Here is a 23,311-nt window from a genome sequence, read left to right on the forward strand (position 1 = left end):
CTATGTATTAGGTGAGGGAGAGTGTCGGACTAAAACATAACAAATATGGTAATAATTCATAAGGATAATGCAATTCTTGTATGAAAACGCCAGTGTACTATTTCGTATGTAACAGTTGAACTTCTACGTCCCAGCACTACAATATCATTATGAGGGACGCCGTGTTAGAAGGATCCAGAAATTCGGACCACCTGGGGTTCTTTGACCTGCATATATATCTGAGTACATGAACCTCTATGGAATTTTGGCCCCAGCAGCCGGGATTTCATGCTGCGGCTCGGCTCGGGAGTCGAGCGCCGTAACTACTAGACCACCTTGGCTGGTATTGTGTTGGTACATATTGGCACCGAATCATCCCCGCTTGATGTTTAGCTAACGCTGGTAATAATGTTTAGACTTGATGGAGGTCTATCGGCTTTACCACGCCAGCACTGTCTCGCTCGCTTCGTCCCTGATAAGTGTACGCATATGGCGCCAGCAGATAGTCTGTAATAATAGGGCGCTCGAACATCTGTTAAAAAAATGCCACAAATGGTGGCATATCGGACACGATGTCTAAATGCGAATTCACCAAAACCATCCAGTTGGCTCTTGCAGTAGTATCGTAATATTCCGTTAAATACGTAGACACAATTAGCAGCGACATACATAATCATCATGATCCTGGCTAAAACCAATACACTACAGAGGCACTACGCAGGCCTCTCCCACATTTCGTCGATCAATCTGGTTATGTGCTTGCCATGGTCATGTTTTCTGCGAAAACTTCATAATCTCATCTGTCCACCTAACTTCCTGCTTCCACCGACATGCTTGCTTTTTCTTCGAACCTCCTCACTCTTGAAGACTAGCCATTATCTTGCCAACGCGCTTCATGCCCTGCTTATGTTCATTTCTTCTTTAATGCAGGAATGGCGTACAAGTGGGGCATCAGCGCCCCGCATGCAAAAGGCCCGTGGCTCGCATCTCGGACGTCTCGGAGCCGCCCAATTCTCCACCAGTTCACAAAAAAAATAAATCAAAATGCACAGGCTGATAGAAACGTAATAAGAGGCATGAGGTGGGGCCGCTTACGCATTCTATCACCAGGCAAGGATTGGCCACCTTGGGGCAGTTTTTGGCCCGTAACTCCCACTCGAATACAGCAATGGTGAGAAATAGCAGCTTTCTAATGCCTTATCGATACACTCCTGGGTGGAATATTCGTCATGTTTGTTGCTTGCATGACCAACTAGGCAATGAAAAAAGGTCCTGTAACACTTATTCGGGCACACGAACATATAGACTTTGTTTACTGATACCCGAAAGCAATCGCGGCTCACACGGTATCAACGCTAACGTATTTTAAACCTATAGCGTAAACGGGAATTCACTTCGAGGTGGAAGCGAATGTATATTCGGGAGCGTGGGCCATCGTAAGCCATGAAAAACAATAAAACTTAATGTGGGAGTAAGACCGCATGTGTGCGATCAGAACTTGCCATGCTGATTTGCGAAAAAATAACTAATTGGGGAGGAAAAAATTGCCCGCAGCTTCCCTCGGGGGAACACTGAGGAGGATGCGGAGCATATAATTGGTTAACGGGGTGTTAAAGTGCGACTTACTTGGGTCGATGGCTAAATTGGTTAACGTGGTTGTGAAATGGGGTGTTAAATTGCGGCTTCCTTGGGTCGATGGCTCAATTGGTTAACGTGGTTGTAGGAGGGGGTGTTAAATGAGTGAACACGTACACACGTATGCGAAAGGGCGGCGCTGGTCGAAGGGACGTCGGTCATTGTGTTTGTGGATTCGTTGGAATTCATTTCACCGCGACCTTGGACGTCGACGCGCCGTACAAACCAAGCGACGAGCGGCAACTGAGCGAGCGAGCGCCGACCTTGAGTATATATACAGCGCGACGGCGCATGCACTGTCAGCTGTTGAATGTTCTCGAAGCGCGACGGCGCATGCGCGTCCCCTGGAGAATCAGGAGAATTGTAGAATGTTCTCGAAGGGGAGAAGCGCGCGCGGCACAGATGGTGGGTGACGGTGCATGCGCGCGTCAGCTGTCGAATGTTCGAGAAGGGGGAGAAGCGCAACGGCGCATGCGCGCGCGTCAGCTGCCGATGTTCTCGAAGCGCGACGGTGCATGCGCGCGCGTCAACTGCCGATGTTCTCGAAGCGTGACGGCGCATGCGCGCTACATTATACAGCTAGCGAATGTTCGTGAAGAGGAGAAGCGCACGCGGTGTGTAGAGGAGGAATGGTGCACAGATGGTGGAGGAGTGAAGCGCGCGGTGTGTGTAGAGGAGGAAGGGATGCACAGATGGTGGAAGAAGGAGGAGGAAGCTTGCGGACGATGCCACACTACAAGCCTCGAGTATTAGATGCTTCGCATCTAAAAAAAGCGTGTAGAGAAGGGCACTTGAGCTGCACTAACGTTAAACATTGGGCAGGGCCTAGCATGCAGTGTGCACCGGTGTTTTGCACAGTAATATCTCTGCTAATGAGTAATGAGAGGCAGAAGAGATAGTACATGAAGAAAAATAATAAGGACTTAACCAAGGCAGTTAACCACATTTTTTTTAGAGACATCTCTTTGAGAAGGTCCTTGTGCGTTCCAGGCGTTAAGCCGGGCGCATGGGGAAGAATTTTGAGCTCAACTAGCGTCCTCGAAAATACTGCGTTGGAGTGCAGCTTACTCTAAAGTGCAGCTGATTCTTATTCTTCCCATCATCATCATCATCATCATCAACAACATCATCATCACACTGACTACATACACTGCTGGACAAAGACCTCTCCCTTGTTCCACCAGTGAACTCAGTCCTGTGCTTGCTGCTGCCAATTTATACCCGCACGCTTCTTAATCTCATCTGCCCACATAACCTTCTGTCTCCCCCTAACCCGCTTGCCTTCTCTAGGAATCCAGTTAGTTACCCTTAATGACCAGCGTTTATCCTGTCTACGTGCTACATGCTTGACCCATGTCCATTTCCTCTTCTTGATTTCAACTATGATAACCATAACCCCGGTTTGTTTTCTAATGCACTCTGCTCTCTTCTTGTCTCTTAAGGTTACACCTATTATTTTCCTTTCCATTACTCGCTGCGTCGTCCTCAATTTAAGCTGAAGCGTCTTTTTTAGTCTCCTGGTTTCTGCTCCGTAGCTAAGTAGCGGCAAGATGCAGCTGTTATATACCTTCCTCTTGAGGGATAGTGGAAGTCTATCTTCATGTTTTGAGAGTGCTTGCCCAATGTGCTCGACCCTATTCTTATTCCATATATGCCCAGTCTCAGTTCTCTACGGCATGTAGGAAGGGGTGTTTCAGCTCTATTAATGTCGTCGGATATTTGTGGGGCTAAATGTTGAACTCCTCCTTTTTAGTGGACCAGTGGCGATTGATTGATATGGTGGGTTTAACTTCCCAAAACCAGCATATGATTTTGAGAGACACCGTAGTGGTGGGCTCCGGAAATTTCGACCACCTGGGGTTCTTTGACGTGCACCCAAATCTGAGCACATGGGCCTACAACAGTTCCGCCTCCGTCGGAAATGCAGCGGTCACAATCGGGATTCGATCCGGCGACCTGCGGGTCAGCAGCCGAGTACCTTAGCCACTATAGACCACCGCGGCGGGGCAGACCAGTGGCGAGTGTAGCACAATAATTTTGCATATATGTTTAAATAAGTCGTGTTTAAATATAGACAAGTTTGCCCAAAAGATCTACGTATGTGTCTCAGCTCTCAGACAAGAAACCTGAGCTCCTTGATAACCTTCATCGGGTACTCTGACATCACCGCTAAGCGAAACAATGTTTTACGCTGTTAGGACGAGCCTTCGACCCCTTTAGGGATAATGGGATGAATGCGTCCCACTTATTCTTTGTCAGTGAATGCTGTTCACCACCACCGTGGTGCGTTGCCATTAGCGCTATGCGTTCCTGTTAGTGTTTAAGAATCATTTAGAAAACGAAGAAAATATGATTTGCACATTTGCGATGCATGGTATCAGTGTTACGCTGAGTTTAAATTTGTTTCGTTTCGTTAGATTTTCAAAAGAAGCATTGTTCATTGTGAGCAAGATAGCAGAAATTTTTAATGGTATTTGTCTTTTTCTGGATTCTGAGAGAACTAGTTTTAGCATACAACCATGAATTTTCTTTCACAATTAGAGCAGTATATCGGCTATAAACTTGTGAAAGGGCGACTTCCATGAAAAATCAAGCAATTACTTGCTTGGCTTATCTTCACTAAAGGCACAAATAAATGTTTTTTTTTCAAGTATGATGACTCGATCAGTATACTTGCGTTACAAAGGATTACTTTATTCGAACTCGAACTCTTTTTCGTTCTTTTTAATACAACGACTGCCATGGAAATGAGGCCAAAAGCTGTGGCTAAGACATTGTTCCTGGAATTGTGCACTGGATGAAAACAATGACGAGATTGATGATTTAGACAGTCAGGAAATGAAAGCAAAAGACGAATGTACGAGATATTTGAGAAAACCTAAGATGTCAGCCTGGAGAGATCACAAATATAACAGAATAAAGGAAGAGTGTCTGCACATAGAATTTGAAACATGTGACTGTCATCTGCTTTCCTGACTTTTATTGTGCAATTCTCGGTCCAGAGATGTCTCCACTGGTTTGTTTTCTCACACTCAAGGGCCTTTGCAGAAAGGCGCTCTTGGTCCGGAGTGAGGTCATCATTCGCATGCAGAAGTTCATGGCCTGTGCTGTGAGAAAGTCCCAGCACTTTTAATGAAGGTGTAAATGCTTGTGGCTGGCAAACTTAGATTTATGAACAAGTTAAGGAACCCCTGGTGATCGAAATTTCCAGAACGCTCCGCCACGGTGCGTCTCAGAATCATATCGTGCTTTTGAGACTTTGGGTCACAACAAATATTCTTAATATTATGTGAGGAATATCTTCGGGAGAAAGCCGCACTTCCCTTGACTTCTAAGTGAATTTATACTTCTCATTTCTGTAACGAGATCACGCAATAATGTCGCCTCCATTTTTTGCAGACACCGATGCGTGCTGTCTGTGTTCGCATCGGCAATTATGCAACCAATCTTGTCACCAATAACTTGAACAACTGACAGGCAGTTTTTACTCTTTGTCCCAAGGTTTCATTTCAGCTCAACATTATTGAGTCGAGAACATCACTCAAGATCACGCATCTGGTTACTGAGTTTCTCCCACTACAAGTATATCTCCCACTAGCCACATGAAATCGCAGTCCATCAAATTAATAAGAAGCCATTCATGTTAAGATGTCGTGTGTGTAGAGAACCATCTCTTAATCTCAAGTATTTGCGTGCTGGCTGGCAATTTGAGCAAATGTCATTGACTTCACCATTTAACACAAGATTTGTTTCTCTTGAGTGCTTGAGTCTTGCGCATAGGTCAGGGAAACTTGCGGAGCTCACTCATACTCACTCACGAAATATATTTCGAGCTTTGGACTCACTTGGACTCAAATTCACACACACACACACACACACACACAAATCCTGAGCCGGACTCATACTCACGAAAGGTTTGCTCAACCGCACTCACTTGGACTGAAACTCTCGGCTCGATCTGAGTCTAAATCGATTTGACAGAGTTGACTTATGAGCCGATTAGCCTAGAATTAGCTTCTTCGACCATGGTGTCAACACCAACGCCACACGTAATCAGTGCTCTTCGTGGCGCCGTTTTACATAGTATCTTCGAAAACAATTTCTGAGCGTTTGCAAACCAGTAAGGTCATTGTTTTTTTGGAAAAGGTGACAGTATAAAATATATTTATCAATAACTTCCCTGGAAGAGTTGGTGGTGGTTGTAGTGGGGGGGGGGAGGTCAAGGCAACCTTCTACATAATTCACCCCTATGATCAATAAATATTGATATAATGTATGAACGACACTGCTTAGGAATGCCTCTGAGGAGACGTGAGTATAAACTTGAATCCAGGTAAGGTTGACAGTAACGCTGAAGATGACTAGATAGGATCTCAGGTCGGCAAAAGAAAAAAGTGAAACTTACTCAGACTCACTCAAGAAATACATGTTGCGCTTTGAACTCACTTGGCCTCAGACTCATCCAAAGTTTCTTGAGCCGGACTCACTGGGACTCATACTCACCGAAATTTTCTGCAACCGGACTCATCGGGAGTTAGACTCACGGCTTGATCTGAGTCAGAGTCAGTCCGAGTGTGTCGACTTATGAGCGATTTCGCCGACCTGTGGTTGCACATCCCCAGGTGGTCGAAATTTCCGGAGCCCTCCACTACGGCGTCTCTCATAATCATATGGTGGTTTTGGAACGTTAAACCCCACATATCAACTAATGTGGTTGCGCGTATCGCTAGACCCACCTAACCCTAAAAATGATGAGCTATATTGGTAGTTCAGACCTCTCAAGAGTGACAAATACTTCACTGTGTAGAAAAAAAAAAGAGGTTCTAAGGTTATGTTGCCTTTGTAGCAACCACTGTCTGAAGAATAACTTCGAAAAGTTATGTAAAAACTGAAAATTTCAATTTTGGGCCTACATCGTTATTATATATTTCCATATTCTGTTACAGAAGTAGGCTGGATAAACGTAGGTAAATGATTTCTAACACTACAGATGACTTTTGTGAGAAGTGCAATTGCTTATTGAATCGAAAATTGCAATTATTCAATGTTCAGACCATACGGCTCTGCGTTCACATATTGAGCTCTGTCTCTCTGCTGTTGATTAGTTATAGTTCTTTTTTACAGCTCTTGTCGCGATGCTTTTTCCCATCACGTACTGTCAGATCCTCCTGATTCGCAGACAATTGATGTAATTTGGTCGGTAATATAATTACCTTTTGCCTAAAACGTGAGTTATTTGGTATAAATATCTAGTTTATGGCATTTGACTCGTGTGAAAGGGTCGATCAATTTGTTTAGTCCAGCCGTAGCAAAAAGAAGAAAAAAATGTTGTGGCCACCACCAACAGTGCCACAAGTGCAACGTGTACATACCCCGCCATTCAAGCTATCGGTGCAGCCGTTGCACAGCCGACGTTATTGAGAAGTCTTCTTCCGTGCGGGGCTTCCTCAAGCAATGAAAAGCTTGCCACGCGCTACCGAATTGAGCGCTTTGTGGACGAAAAAATACAATTGACGAAGCCCACCAGGTGCAGTCAGCACTACGTTGACAAGACCGCTGGAAGCTATCGCGTTCGAAGAATATGTGACTTCATTATTCGCTCCGCTTGGACTGCCTTTCCGAGTTTTTCTTACTGAAACGATATGGAAAGAGGATGCGTCGAGAATATCTTGTGACGTCTTCTGCCGGTGCCACCACCATGTTTTCATGTCATAATTTTCTTTTCATACGAACGCATTGGTAAAGAAAAGAAAGGCGTTAAACTATGCGTTAAACCACGCAAGCCTTGAGACGGTGGAATTCGCCGATTCTGAAGACTAATCTATTTGCTTATACAGAACAGGAAGTCGGTCTTCTGAGCCTTGATTCATTACGTATGGAATCGTACAGCGCAGAATACAGGACGAAATGCAAAGAAGAAGGCACGGACAGTGATGTCCACATATGCGTCCTGGTATATCATCCTGCATTCTGTGCTCTACAATTCCATACGTTATGGTTGCTTTTAGGACTCTTCTAGGCTTTCAATAGGGGATAAAAGTTGTTTCTAAGTTGCGTCTAGGTCATTGATACGCGTTATTTAGGGGTTTCTACATTTTTTCTACGTTGATTCTCAGCACAGAGAGGCTCGAGTTCAAACACACAGTCAGACAGGACCTGAATGTCCAAACTCCAGAATCAGAAACTTCCACTGAAACCCAGCGTTCTCACCTCTCATACAGCCCATAACATGGATATCTATTCAGAGACGCACATGAGCTGAAATCAAGATTTCATACCTCTCATAGATCTACGGGCTCATCGTCGTTAGGGTGGGCGTTCCATCACTTCGGGGTTTTTCTCGCAGCCGCCATTGTCTTACATATTTCAGATAGTGACGATGATGACAATGATGATGACAATGATGATGATGATGATGATGATAGCCTCTCATAGATCTACGGCCTCATCGTCGTGAGGGTGGGCGTTCCATCACTTCGGGGTTTTTTTCGCAGCCGCCATTGCCTTACATATTTCAGAGAGTGACGATGATGACAATGATGATGAGGATGATTATGATTATGATGATGATAGCCTCTCATAGATCTACGGCCTCATCGTTGTTAGGGTGGGCGTTCCATCACTTCGGAGTTTTTTCGCAGCCGCCATTGCCTTACATATTTCAGATAGTGACGATGATGACAATGATGATGAGGATGATGATGATGATGATGATAGCCTCTCATAGATCTACGGCCTCATCGTTGTTAGGGTGGGCGTTCCATCACTTCGGGGTTTTTTCGCAGCCGCCATTGCCTTACATATTTCAGATTGTGATGATGATGACAATGATGATGACAATGATGATGATGATAGCCTCTCATAGATATACGGCCTCATCGTCGTTAGGGTGGGCGTTCCATCACTTCGGGGTTTTTTCGCAGCCGCCATTGCCTTACATATTTCAGATTGTGATGATGATGACAATGATGATGAGGATGATGATGATGATGATGATAGCCTCTCATAGATCTACGGCCTCATCATTGTTAAGGTGGGCGTTCCATCACTTCGGGGTTTTTTCGCAGCCGCCATTGCCTTACATATTTCAGATAGTGACGATGATGACAATGATGATGATGATGATGATGATGATGATGATGATGAGACTCTCATATATATACGGCCTCATCGTCTTTAGGTGGGCGTTCCATCACTTCGGGGTTTTTTCGCAGCCGCCATTGCCTGACATATTTCAGATAGTGACGATGATGACAATGATGATGACAATGATGATGATGATGATGATAGCCTCTTATAGATCTACGGCCTCATCGTCGTTAGGGTAAGCATTCCATCACTTCGGGGTTTTTTCGCAGCCGCCATTGCCTTACATATTTCAGATAGTGACGATGATGACAATGATGATGACGATGATGATGATGACGATGATGATGATGATGATGATAGCCTCTCATAGATCTACGGCCTCATCGTCGTTAGGGTGGGCGTTCCATCACTTCGGGGTTTTTTCGCAGCCGCCATTGCCTTACATATTTCAGATAGTGACGATGATGCCAATGATGATGACAATGATGATGATAGCCTCTCATAGATCTATGGCCTCATCGTCGTTAGGTTGGGCGTTCCATCATTTCGGGGTTTTTTTGCAGCCGCCATTGCCTTACATATTTCAGATAGTGACGATGATGACAATGATGATGATGATGACGATGATGATGATGATAGCCTCTCATAGATCTACGGCCTCATCGACGTTAGGGTGGGCGTTCCATCACATTGGGGCTTTTTCGCAGCCGTCATTGCCTTACCCATTCTCGATAGTGATGATGATGATGACAATGATGATGATGATAGCCTAAATGCATGGCTGACACCCAGTTCGGGGCATTGGCCAAGAAATTAATAATTAGTATTGCACTATCTGTTGCCTTGATTCTTTTATTGTGGACCTGTAGTGCGTAGCAGGACTTACACGTTTATGATGGTCATAGTTTCCCGCAGCCACCGTTGCCTTTCCCGTTCCTTGGTGTTGGGCTAACTATAGAACTAGGGTACGTACCCGATTTCTGTGGAACATGTTCATGTGTTAGTCATGGTACAGCACACATATTACACGTAGACGCTCTGTTCTTACAAAGCGTCTACGCTCTGTAAGAACAGCATGCTGCGTCTTATTCACTTTCAATTGCGTAACATAAGGATCGTCATGTATTCTACTGTTAGCATCTCCTCTAGTTATTTAAGGAGGTGCATGACCCGTTAGTTGAATGCACACTCATCGGAAATGGTATTAATGTTTTCTGAAACAGTATTTCTTTTCTAAAAAAATATGTAGACTTCTGTCGCCACTAACTTGCGATTGATGTGTATATGCTAAGTACTAGGTTGTTTCATTTCTAATCAATCTCATACACCCACAAGCCTCACATGAAGAAAGTGAAGAAGACAAAGTTGTTGCAGTTGCAAGTATGTCGGCTCGCACGAAGGATCTGGAACGTCCGTTACGAGGAATTAGGATTAGGGGAAGGCCGATACCAGCCTTGGCCAACGTCAAACGGAGTTCGTTTGCGTCGGATGGAACGTACATAGTTTCTGAAAAGTGCGGACCTTTTAGGGACTTGTCGTCGCATCCGCGGAAGAGAGATCGCCCTAGCAACATCCTCACGGAAGGCTCCGCTCCGCTCACCAATAAGTTGCTTTCGATCACCGATAAGTCGATCTGCCGCAAGGGCCAGGACTCCCCTGAAAACGACACGCCAGTGGTGACTCCAGGTGCCGCGACACGGATCAAAGACATCACTCAGGGACAAAAGCGGATGCAAGACGATGCCGAAGAAATTTCGCAAGAAAGTCAGACGTCTTCGGCGCGAAGCATTTCGAGTGTTACGTCGTCGTCTCAAGATAGCCGCCCGGCGTCGCCTCTCGCTGCAAATGCACTTGAGAAGACTGAGTCTATACAGTGCAAACATTCTGCAAGGATAACGTCGAAGCAGTATTCGTCGACCGCAGTGAGTACGGCAGCTTTTTCAACATGCTCTGAGACAGGAGAGACTTCGATGACGACTGCAGTGGATGAGAAAAATACTCCGGCGCAGAGACTGAACAGTCCGCTACTTCTAACTGATGTGAGGCGACCGTTATCGATTAGGGAAAGCGTTGAAACGAACGTCAGAGAGCCTGAGGGATGGTATAGGGCGATGTCAGCTTTACAATCTAAGAAACAGCCTTTGCAAGCGTCAGCAGCCTTGAAAATGAAGATGGGTACGAGGTATGTTGACGACTCTCCGGGAAACAGTGTGGCTGAGCTAACGGCCCCGAAATCAACACGTAGCAATGACCTGGATGTTTCTGTGAAGGTATTGAAGAAGCGTGCTCCGAAAAAGAAATACGAGGTCAGCCAGGGGAAGGTGTCTATTGCAGCTGCTACGGGAACGAACGACGTGGCGACAACAGCTCGTCGACAGTTAAAGGAACATTGTTCTTTGACTCCCAGTTTTCGCATTTCATATCTCACGGAAGAAGTACCCCTGGAAAGACGTAGTGAGGTGTCTACATTGTCTTTGGATAGCCTGGTCGAAGAGTGGCAAGAGGTGAATGTCCACGAGAAAGGGAAAGAAAAGGTTTATGCCACCGATCGCGGTGACGCTTTCGATGCTGCGGAAACTTTGAAGCGGAACGAAGAGCCAACAAACTCGTGGGGCAAGCCAGAGACTGTAATGCGTAGCAGCTACAGGAGCAAAACTTGGAAATATTCCGAAGCCGAAGCACTTGGACCTGAAGATTCAAACAATACTCGGACGGAAGACGCAGATTACGATTCCGTAAGAGTGCGAAAGGAAATAATACAATATAAAGAATGCCTTTTATATCCCCTCTCCGTTTGTCTCCTAATGGGCTTTATCATGGTAGGAACATTCCTCTTGCTACCGATTGACCCATCGCACAGACTTGAAATCAAGAGTATGACTACTGCTGTCTGCGTTTCTCCGAGCTGCCTACAAGATGCTTCGTACTTGAACACGCTGCTTTCGTGGGACCGTGTGGACCCTTGCGTCGACTTTTACGCTTTCGTGTGTGACCGTTGGACGAGCCAGTACACCACGTCAAAGCACACAAGTTTTCCAGAAACTTTCGACGATGACTATGCCGCACTTCTTGAGAACAGAATATACTCAATGATCATAAATAAGTCTCTTGAGTCGCACAGTCTTCGACCGATCCGGCAACTCTATGAGAAATGCTTGAGCATCGCACGGACCGATGAGGAAGGGTGGGATCCCATCTTGGAGTTGATGTTCGACATGTCGCTCGAAGGATTCCCTCTGACACCGCCCATTCGAAGCAGCAAGTCAGTATGGGAGATGGCCGCCAAATTTCTGCGAAAGACGGGATCCAGTGCAATCTTTGGTGTTGGCGTGGCTGCTCATTCATTGAAGGGCATGAGCCGAGACTTCCTCTCAGTGGAACTTCCAGAAATACTGATGCGCAGCGATGATATCGACATTAATGATGCTACCCAGCTGTACACCGAAGCAATGTTCTGCGCGCTGAAAGCTCTCAAAAAGGAATACTTGCCACCTGTCCACGCTCTCAGTGTCGTCAAGTTTGCGTCCAACTTAGAAAAGCTTGTTCATCGGGTCGGTCTGACAGGAGCAGGAAGACCTGTGGTTGAAGTATTAGACGCATCGTCGGAGCTGTTAATTTTTTTCACCGAACTACTTCAAGGAGCCGAAAACGTTCCTTTCAGTGTTACGGGCTCTGAGGTTGTTCTGCAGTATCCCTCTGCAGTAAGAGACACTATCAGCCTTGTGCACGAAACTGAAGTCCATACGGTCATGAATTACCTCGGTATTAGGCTCATAGCAGAGATGTCGCCTTTCCTGCCCCGTACTGAAATGGTCGACTTCCAGAGCACTCTTCTATACGGCAAGCGTAAGGTTGACGTACCCCGCCCACAGCTTTGCGTCCGTATGATAGAGAAGGCCATGTCCCCTTTGATTGTAGTTTCCGTAATTTCAGAACTTACGGTGGATGGATCTCCAACATTCTTCCCGGGCATTACTGGAGAACTGTTCAAGGGTATCATGCAGCAAATAAATGCCTCGTCGTACTTCGACACTTACTCCAACGATGCCATTCGAAGATTGATGTCCAGGATTGAACTCCGCGTCCTTCGTCCAAACTGGCTGACAGAACCTGTTCTTCTGGAACAATACGTCAATGGGTTTTCTTCAGCGGCCAACCAAAGTGGTTTTCAGTATTACATAGAAAGCCACGAGCACACTTTCATGTCATCTCTTGGACGCAGTTCCCTGCAACGTTGGATGCGTCCCGTGTTCACTACGAACTGCTGGGTCGAGCTCGCACCACCGGCAATATACGTTCCATTGCTGGCCTTCGACATTACCCACAGCTACGGCGTAGGCGTTGACGAGCATCAGCTATCGCGGCTGAGTCGCCACCTTGCGGAATGCGTTCTCCATTTCATATTTGATTATACTTCGGCTATGACAAACGACCATCAACGCTGGTTGTCCGAGCAGTCCGAGAAGCGGTTGCTTGGTGCAGAGATCTGTATGAACGCTTCCGCAGGCCAACCTCTGTTTAGGAGAGTGAGTGACGTTTTGGCCGTGCACTACGCTTACACACTTTTCTGCGAGAGAAGCAAGGGCAAAGAAGCTCAAGTAGTGCGTCTTTCTGTTAACCGGGTCCTCTCATGGCGTCAGTTGTTCTTCGTGAAGCTCATGCTGGAAGCTTGCGAAACGTCCGCGCATTTAGGAAGAACCCGCTCGAAAGTTGGAGAAAAATGGACCATGGCTCTACGCAATTCCGACGACTTCGCGGCCGCCTACGATTGTCGCCTGGGATCCCCGATGAACGCTCGTAAGAAGTGCGTGCTATAGACTTAAGGAACGCCTTCAAATCGATTTCATTGCTAATAAAGTATTCTTCCACACAGCTCGATTCAATTTTCGTTACATTCTTTTCGGAAATGATGTTTCGCATTGTTATGTACCTTAGAGGCTAACTGCAACGTAATTAAACTTGGCGAAATGGGCTTGAAGAACTTGTGCCTCTTAGCAAGTGCAGCGCAACAGACAGAAACACGTCAACAGGACGGGTGCTAGTTCTGTCCTCCTTACGTGCTTAGTGCAATTTTAACACCTAAATAATAGTTGGAATAGTAAAATATGTCGCATGCGTGCAGTTGAACTTGCAATATGCGGTGCCAAACTCCATATTTTAATTTTTATTTACAAAGAGGTGGTTTGGCTTCTGCCCCTAATTGTTGGTTTTGTGGAGTGCCTGAGACAACAGACTGCTATCTAGTAAATTGTGAAAGATACGGCACATTGCGAAAATTTGCATTAAATGCCGTCCTCCATCTCATTAGATTGGAGCTAAACACTACAATGTACCTTGTGGAAGTAAGAAGGGGGCGCTGTACGTAGCTTCGACTGGAGGAGAGAAGAACAATGGATCGCTACCAAATACCCCGAATGGCTGTTTTGGTGTCCCAAATGTGCTTTCTTTGGAGAATTTGTCCCTAGGATTCTTTGACGGGAAAATTGCCGGCGTCTTGCAAGAGTTTATCAAACTTTCGTGGAGATTCAGACTGTAGAAGCGATTAATACTCCCAAGCTACTTGTTTCCAAATCGCTTTACTTATGAACCTATTTATTGTTGTGGCTCAAGTTATTTGCTTCATTTTCTATATCCCTAATCTATAATTGTCAATTTTGAATATTTATTCTCCCCTTGATCCCTCTCATCAGTTAAAAAAACGTAAGCTAGCAAAATAGAAGTATTTCGTTGGAACTATCCGGTTCTTGGACAATCCCCCAGTGTAAGTGCGTGCCACAGATTCGAGGCTGTTCTTTCTCCTGCGTTTGTTCTGCTGTGCTTGCTAAGATGCACATGTACCACACCCAGCATACACCTTTTCACAGGAGGGAAAAAAACAACGCCATGATGGGCTGCGTGCGGGAGTACAAAGGCCAAGGGCGCAGCCTTGTCAGTGCATTTCTGAGGGGTCACGCCAATTTGAGCCGCCCTAAGAGGACTATGGCGGCGCCCAGGGAGCCATTCTCGAAAAGGTCTATAGCCCGAATTTCTGCGTTAAATAATGGCTTGGTGTGCGTAGCCTATCCTGGATAAGTAATGGCAAGAACAGGAAAAAAATCTTCCACTAGCGTATTTAATTTACAATCAATGTTGTGATTGTCAGCTAGTAGAACGCCGCGGAGTCCTAGTGGTGTGCGTGCGGGAATTAGAGACCAATAAAAATAACGTAAATTGCAGCTCTCCACCACTCGTGAGCAAAACTTCCTGCAACCGCATTCCTTTTTTTTCTGTGTCACGCCCCTCTAAGAGCGACTAATTAAGAGTTACCTCGGTTGTATTACGAAATTAGCAGTGGCAGGTTGCTGGAACACTTATTTTACAGCCGGGACCAGCGTTCATATTTTTCCGTGAAACATAAAGCCCAACAGCGGTTGGTTATCACCGTGAGGTGAAAAGAATGAGAGCTATCACAGAGTGCTATACTTTACCCGGTGCACAAAATCAAGGACGACTTTGAGTACAACCTGTGTCTCTTCGCCACAACACTCTTGAAACGGAAAATATAGTTGAGTCCTGACTCAGTGCCTTCAGTATTCATCCACTGCAAACCCAACAGCAGGAATCCCCGACCATTGTTTAAAGAATGACTGGCAAAATATATTTGTACGAGGCTGCTTTAGCACAGCGTCAAATGCTTCCGTTAGCGTGTTCAGCACGTTAAAAAAAGTGTAACGCTATTCGAAAGACATGTAGTAGAGCGTATAGGCTATAACCAGCGAAACATCTCCCAAAGCGCTGCACATCACTACACTGTGGCGCAATGTACGCGTGGCATATGAAAGCTCCGAAAACTGATCGGCTTGCTTCCAGTTGCGAGTACTCAAAGCAGCAAAGCTTTATGGAAACACTGCCATGCTCAGTCCAAGGTAACTCAAGCACGTAAGCGCATACTTTAAGGAAACAAATGGGGTTCTGTTCGGTTTATTACAATAGTGTCTGGCGCAGCTAGACTAGTGTTTGAAGAAATGCAGCGATGCTTGCAGTACACATGATGGTGGTGGTGGGAAAACATTTATTCTCAAAAGCACTGAGAGTTGCACTACAAAGGAACATGGGTAGTTCCCTTAATCCAGAAGGCAACTGAGGGGAGCGTGCCGAACTCAGCATTGTTGCGAACGACGGGCCGATCCCACCGAAGCCACCACTGTTGCGAAGCCACCTCCGAAATCCCACCGCTGACCTCCACTGTTGCGAAAGACGGTGACGCCAAAATGGTCCCGAAGCGCCACTGCTTCCAACTCCGACGGGAAGGTCACCAGCCATTTGGTAGCGTATGTTTCTCAGCTCGCGACTGCTTCTGCGCAGAGCTGATAAGACGAGCGGACGAGACGACGGTGAGTTAAACAAGGTTTATGTACAGCATATATACAGAAGCGTTACAATTTCGGCACTGGGGCCGACAGAGACTCGAAGAGCCGAGCTCTCCTCTCTAACACATAGGTCAGCTTTTCGCCTAAGACCGCCGACTCACACACATGTCGGCTCTCCGACACGGGGACTCCTCTCCATAGGACCGCCGATCGCGACGCGCCGCAGGGCTTCTTTTATTTACACCGGGTCCAACCAAAATGTCCAATCAGAAGCGCCGCTGGTCGTCAGGGCAGATTCCTCCAATGGGGTCGCCGCGCCATGCGTCAGTCCACCAGACACGAGGACGCCGGCTCGCTGTCACGTGCGCCGCTGACTCAATGCACGTGGGCCAGAGAGGCGCCGCGCGTGTTCACGCCGTTGAGATGTTCGCGTCCGGGCGGACTGCGGGCTGGCCTTGACCCAGATTGCCTTTTTCAGAGGCACGGACGTTTGACGAGGACTCGCTGGCATAACAGCATTCACATCGGAAATGATGATATCTTCTTGTCTCTCTAGGATCTGGAGTATCAGCGACAACATGCCACCAGGGCCAAGAGGGCAATTGAACGAAGCTCGATGGTTCCTGGACTAGGAAACCCTCTCACCTTAGGGTGATACCGGGAATTGCTCGGAACACTGTTTCGAAATAAACAGTTATTTCTCTCTCTCTCCTTCCTACTTTTTGAAGTCAGTCATTAACAAAGCCAGAATACTCGAAGCGTCTTCCAGCAGTGTCACTGACTCTGAACGAGCGCGTTCTTCAAGACAGCAGGACGAGAGGATAGGGGAAAAGCGGGCAGCCTATAGTTAGAGAAACACGTTAACTAACCTTTATAAGCATGTGGCCATATTTGTTTTATGGTGTACGTTTAAAATTTGTTTTGTTACCACATCCCCCGCCACCCCCCTCCAAAAAGGGCGGATCCCACGTACAGTGGGAACAGATAATATGAGAGGCTGTCACACATGTCCCGTTTATTCGGGAGGCGATCGCCGGGCTAATTCCAAGAGCCGAAGTATCGGCCCCCCGAATCGCACCACGAAAGCGTGGACAATTTAGAAGTGGTCCTTTTTGGTGCGCCAGCGGACGCCGGCTGTGGCCCAAAGAACAAGTCAGAGCCGAGAGTTGATAAACAAACAAATTATATTCTCAATAATGGCAGATCGAAAACAATACATAAAAATGCACACTCCACACTAGTTGCATACAATATGTCACCAATCAAACCAATCAATCAACGTACTACACAATACAATCAGCCACACTCAAAACAACGGACACAGACAACAATACGCACTACAATGCAGTCGCATGCATTGAACAACCAAGACACTTAAGGACTAAAGAGATAGAAAACTTATTCAGTCCAAAGTCCTTGGAACAAAAGTCTGAATGATACTCTTCCGAGAATCACTCACTCAAAGTCCAGCGTTGTTGTCGTTCCGTAGCTCTCGAAGTTTCTCTTCCAGGAAACCTCGCGTCCTCAAATGGCCACTCTCCAAGCTTCAAGCTTCTTCGCCGGAAATCCGTCGGCTTCACACACGCAGCTGTTGCCCGCGTCTTCGCTCGATAGCGGTAAACCCACGCTCTTGCCTGTAGCTCGAGCCGTCCCTACGGACCAAAAACTTCGCCGACTACACGGCGGAATCTCTACGCACTCTGGCCCTCACTTCCGTCTCCTCCTGTTCTGTCACTACGGGCAGAACCTTCGCCGACTCCACGGCGGAATCCCTACGCGCTCCGGCGCTAACTTTCCGTCTTCTCCTGTTCTGTCACTACGGGCAGAACCTTCGCCGACTCCACGGCGGAATCCCTACGCGCTCCGGCGCTAACTTTCCGTCTTCTCCTGCTTTCTCGTCTCGGCTGCTCGATTAAATACGTTCCGCGCCACCTTCCAGAACGTTCTCCTCATTTCGTCGGCGCGATGCGCAGCGAAGGCTGGGGAGAGGCACGAGACGGTTCGACTGCCCTCTCCGGAAGATGATTCACTCGGTCTGACCCCGCCCCGTTCGTTCTGGAAATTTCTAGCGCTTGCCCGGCCGCCGCTGTGGGGTGAGGAGGTTCGTCTGCGAAGCCATGCTTCTGCGGGGAGAGCGCGCGCCCGGGAGCCTTGGATGTTTGCTTTCTTTTTATTTCTTTTTACCTCGCGGCGTTTCTGCCGCCCATTGTCGCAAGGATTTGGCGGCGCGCTCTTTTTTGCGCTCGTTCTGTGACACTGCCCCCCACTTTAAGAATATTATCTCATAATATTCAAAACCACACAAACGAGCACGAATAGTCACCACACACTCTCACAGACTGTAACACAATCCGTCGCTCATGACACTTCACATTCACAATATATCAGTCAATACGATTGGACATTGTAATTCAATTACACAACACGTGAAAACACAACCACAAGCACATGAGTACAACACTCCACCACACATTCCCAATAATACAAATGTAACAAGTTCTCTCATTACAACAATTGTACAATACTATACATCACATCACAGCACCAACACTTCGACACTTGTGACACAGGATACCCCAACATTAACACAACATATGGCACTCAACACTGCCAAACACATTCTGCTCTGACCTCAGCACTTATCCTGTGTACTTTGAGCTGCGCTTGCGTCCTTTCTTGCGGTGCTCGCTCGATCTCTTGTTTTTCCTCGTTCTTTTCCGGCGAGCCCTTTCCAACGACGGTATCTGAGGCGGCGTCTCAGCCATCGTTGTCGCTTCCGACACCGTTAACGCGTCATTACATTCGACGGGTCCTGTCTGTTTATTTACCCGCTTGATCGTGCCTATACATTTTGCCCGGCTGGCCAACTCCGTCTCCTTTACACTGTCGGCCGGTTGAGGTCGTGCCGACGTAAGTCCGGTTGCTCGGCCCGTGAACTTATTCGACACGATCGTCTTCTCCTTCGCTGTCTCTTGCGCCGCAGCTCCACCTTGGGCTCTAGTGAGATCCGTCACGGGATGCTCCTCCACTGTATCTCGCGGCCGCTGTGTTGGCGAGGGCTCTATCTTCGGGTCTTCTCCCAAACATTCTGGATCACTTGGCCCTCGCGCCCCGTCGATGTTTCCGATGACAAGGTCATACAGGGGGGTCGTCATGCATAAAGCAGTAACCTTCCCGCTGAAGTACGGGGTTTCAACCTCAATTTCTGCTTCGGGAAGCATCCGAACCGTACGGTCAATTAGGCAAACCGGTTTCGTTCTGCCTGTCAACTCACTTTCCCGTACCAAATTTCTCCGAACGATAACAGTGGAGCTGCCGGTATCTCTTAACACCGTAACGTTTTTGCCCGCAACTTTTCCAGGCCGCGCTGGCATTCCTTTCGTAACACCGGTTGGCTGTTTTGACATTACAGCACCAACAATAGGAATTTTCTCCCCATTTTTCAATTCTACGAATCCGTCGGTGACGGCATTATTATCGGATTTCGGTGCCACTTGCACACAGGATACCTGGTGAGTTTGACTCGCTCCGTTTCGACATGCATCTGCTTTGTGCCCAGTCTGACCACACTTAAAACATTTCACTACCGTAGGGCTCGTAAAGATCGTTCGACAGTTTTTCGCGCGATGACCCACTCGGTTACACAGAAAACATCGCTGCATGCTCTCTGGTGCACGCTTCTTTTCTTCAGGAGCCAATTTCTTCGAATCATCGGGACAATCCTTCTTGACCTTTGCCAAATTAGTTCCTCCTTGCGCTTCTAAGAATTGATCAGCCAATTCAAGCATTCCTTCAAATGACTCCGCCTTCCTCTCTTTCAAATACAGCGACAGGCTTGGGTGGCAACTAGTAAGAAATTGTTCTTTAATTAGCAGCTCTCTAAGCTCATCGTACTCCTGTGCTGTCCCTGAAAGTTCAATCCATCTGTCGAAATAGTGGCAAAGTCGGGCAGCATACTGCGTAGCTGTCTCACCGTCAGCTGGCTTTCCTGTCCGAAATCTGTCCCGGAATCCTTCCACAGTGAATCTAAATCGCTTCAACAAAGCAGCTTTCACCTTTGCATAGTTGGCTGCATCGGTCGGCGTCAGCCTACCGTACACACTGAGCGCTTCACCACTCAAGCAAGTACTCAAAGCAGTTGCCCATTGATGTTCCGGCCAATTCTGGCTCTTCGCAATCGTCTCAAATCGGTGGAGGTACGCGTCTAGGTCGTCCTTCCTTTCATCAAACGCTACGAGCAGCTTGCTTGGGTTCAAGCGGAAGCCGTGATCCTCTCGTTCGCTGCTTTCAACTCTAGCTTGGACCGGAGTTTCACTTCGCTGTTGCAAACGGAGCCGCTCGAGTTCTATCTCGTGCTGTCGCTGCCGTTCCCTTTCCTCTCTTTCTTCTTTCGCCCTCTCAGCTGCCAGTCTTTCTTTCTCCAGCTCCAACTTCAATTGCAGCTCTCTTTCTTCTTTCAGCTGTCGCTCTTTTGCTTCTCTTTCTTCTCTCGCCCTTTCGGCTGCCAACTTCTCTCTCTCCAACTCAGCTGCTTTTTCTTCCTTGGCCCTCTCTGCTGCCAACCTCTCTCTCTCCAACTCAGCGTCTTTTTCCGCTTTGGCTCTTTCGACCGCCAACCTCTCTTTCTCCACCGCCTCTTTCTCCTTCTGGCTTACCCATTTCCGTAGTTCGGCGCCGGAAAGACCCATCTTTTCACCAAGCGCAACTAACTTTTCGAGATCCATTGTGTCTCGCAACTCGCAAATAAAACCTTGCCGCGTGCAAAAAGTATCTGCCTAAATCAGTCTATCGGAACACTCCCCTGCACTCGTTAACGAGAACACTGAACAACACACAAAATCCTTCCGATAGCACTATCAACAACTCGAGGCTCTTTCTCACTACTTTGGACACACTGTGCACCAAAAGGTCCTATGTCGCGGACGCCAGATTAATTGTCACACATGTCCCGTTTATTCGGGAGGCGATCGCCGGGCTAATTCCAAGAGCCGAAGTATCGGCCCCCCGAATCGCACCACGAAAGCGTGGACAATTTAGAAGTGGTCCTTTTTGGTGCGCCAGCGGACGCCGGCTGTGGCCCAAAGAACAAGTCAGAGCCGAGAGTTGATAAACAAACAAATTATATTCTCAATAATGGCAGATCAAAAACAATACATAAAAATGCACACTCCACACTAGTTGCATACAATATGTCACCAATCAAACCAATCAATCAACGTACTACACAATACAATCAGCCACACTCAAAACAACGGACACAGACAACAATACGCACTACAATGCAGTCGCATGCATTGAACAACCAAGACACTTAAGGACTAAAGAGATAGAAAACTTATTCAGTCCAAAGTCCTTGGAACAAAAGTCTGAATGATACTCTTCCGAGAATCACTCACTCAAAGTCCAGCGTTGTTGTCGTTCCGTAGCTCTCGAAGTTTCTCTTCCAGAAAACCTCGCGTCCTCAAATGGCCACTCTCCAAGCTTCAAGCTTCTTCGCCGGAAATCCGTCGGCTTCACACACGCAGCTGTTGCCCGCGTCTTCGCTCGATAACGGTAAACCCACGCTCTTGCCTGTAGCTCGAGCCGTCCCTACGGACCAAAAACTTCGCCGACTACACGGCGGAATCTCTACGCACTCTGGCCCTCACTTCCGTCTCCTCCTGTTCTGTCACTACGGGCAGAACCTTCGCCGACTCCACGGCGGAATCCCTACGCGCTCCGGCGCTAACTTTCCGTCTTCTCCTGTTCTGTCACTACGGGCAGAACCTTCGCCGACTCCACGGCGGAATCCCTACGCGCTCCGGCGCTAACTTTCCGTCTTCTCCTGCTTTCTCGTCTCGGCTGCTCGATTAAATACGTTCCGCGCCACCTTCCAGAACGTTCTCCTCATTTCGTCGGCGCGATGCGCAGCGAAGGCTGGGGAGAGGCACGAGGCGGTTCGACTGCCCTCTCCGGAAGATGATTCACTCGGTCTGACCCCGCCCCGTTCGTTCTGGAAATTTCTAGCGCTTGCCCGGCCGCCGCTGTGGGGTGAGGAGGTTCGTCTGCGAAGCCATGCTTCTGCGGGGAGAGCGCGCGCCCGGGAGCCTGGGATGTTTGCTTTCTTTTTTTTTCTTTTTACCTCGCGGCGTTTCTGCCGCCCGTTGTCTCAAGGATTTGGTGGCGCGCTCTTTTTTGGCGCTCGTTCTGTGACAGAGGCACGAATTAGAATGGTTTTTATGTCAATTTAAAATTCACGCAACGTTACGAGGTGGACGCAACATGTGCCGTACATCACTTAGTAGTGATGGTTATCATGTTTGGACGCGTCATTTACCTTTGTCGTTGATTCACGTCACGTGATATCCAATCAGGTATATGTGGAGCTGGCGAAACGGTGGCGAGCGGGCTATGAGCGTAGCATGTTGCCAAGTTTTACATGACACGCATGTCATAATTATCATATTTGGACGTCTCATTTACCTTCGCCATTTGTTCAAGTTACGTGATAGCAAATTTCGTATACGTGGATCTAGAGAAACGGCCATGAGCGTATCATGAGCGTGGTATGTAGTCATGTTAGTGCATGACAAGCTAGTAATGATTATTGTGTTTCCACCAGTCATATACCTTCATCATTATTTCACTTCACGTAGCCCCAAATTTGGTATATGTGAATTTAGCGCAACGACCTTGAGCGCACCATGAGCGTATGGCCTGTAATTATGACTTACGTGATATGCATGTCATGATTTACACGTTAGGGTCTGTCAGTTATGTTCGCCATGCAGTCATGTCACACCATAAGAGTTTTTCAATATTGTCACGTAAGAGTGAGGGTTGCCCGAAGACAGGAGACCAGGAGGTTAGTAGAAATAGGAGATCCGTTTATTTGGCGGACTTGCGCCCACTAAAGGAAAACAGACACACCGGCTTAGCGGGAGGCGAACTGCGCGTTCGACGGCCGTCGGGTAACAGAAATGTCCCACTGGAACGCAAGGCGCGTTCACCATCCGAGATACAGTCACCGTAGCGTCTGGCGCTATGTCGTTATCAACGAATGGTCGACGTGCGGGCCATCATCTTCGCAGATGAGACGCGGTGCATCCTGGACCACGATAAGGCCGCGTGCCGGCGGTATCGGCATGCGCAATACTATCCGCAATGCGCCTCGCGGCATTGCTCCCCTCCTCAACGTAAGCATCGACCCGATGCTTTGTTTAAAATAAAACCAAAACAAAAGGACAGCCTGTGCGAAAGTAAATGGCAAACAAGTACTA

General features: G+C 47.5%; 1 protein-coding gene across 1 annotated transcript; it reads left to right on the forward strand.

Moving 5' to 3' along the window:
* The first annotated feature begins 11,519 nt into the window (after window positions 1-11,519).
* On the forward strand, window positions 11,520-13,520 carry LOC142767385 (endothelin-converting enzyme 2-like). The gene has a single exon (XM_075868919.1). It carries the CDS (start codon window positions 11,520-11,522, stop codon window positions 13,518-13,520), a length of 2,001 nt encoding a protein of 666 aa, XP_075725034.1.
* The last annotated feature ends 9,791 nt before the right edge of the window (window positions 13,521-23,311 follow it).

This window comes from Rhipicephalus microplus, chromosome 1 (assembly GCF_043290135.1).
Source record: "Rhipicephalus microplus isolate Deutch F79 chromosome 1, USDA_Rmic, whole genome shotgun sequence".
Classification (NCBI taxonomy): Eukaryota; Metazoa; Arthropoda; class Arachnida; order Ixodida; family Ixodidae; genus Rhipicephalus; species Rhipicephalus microplus.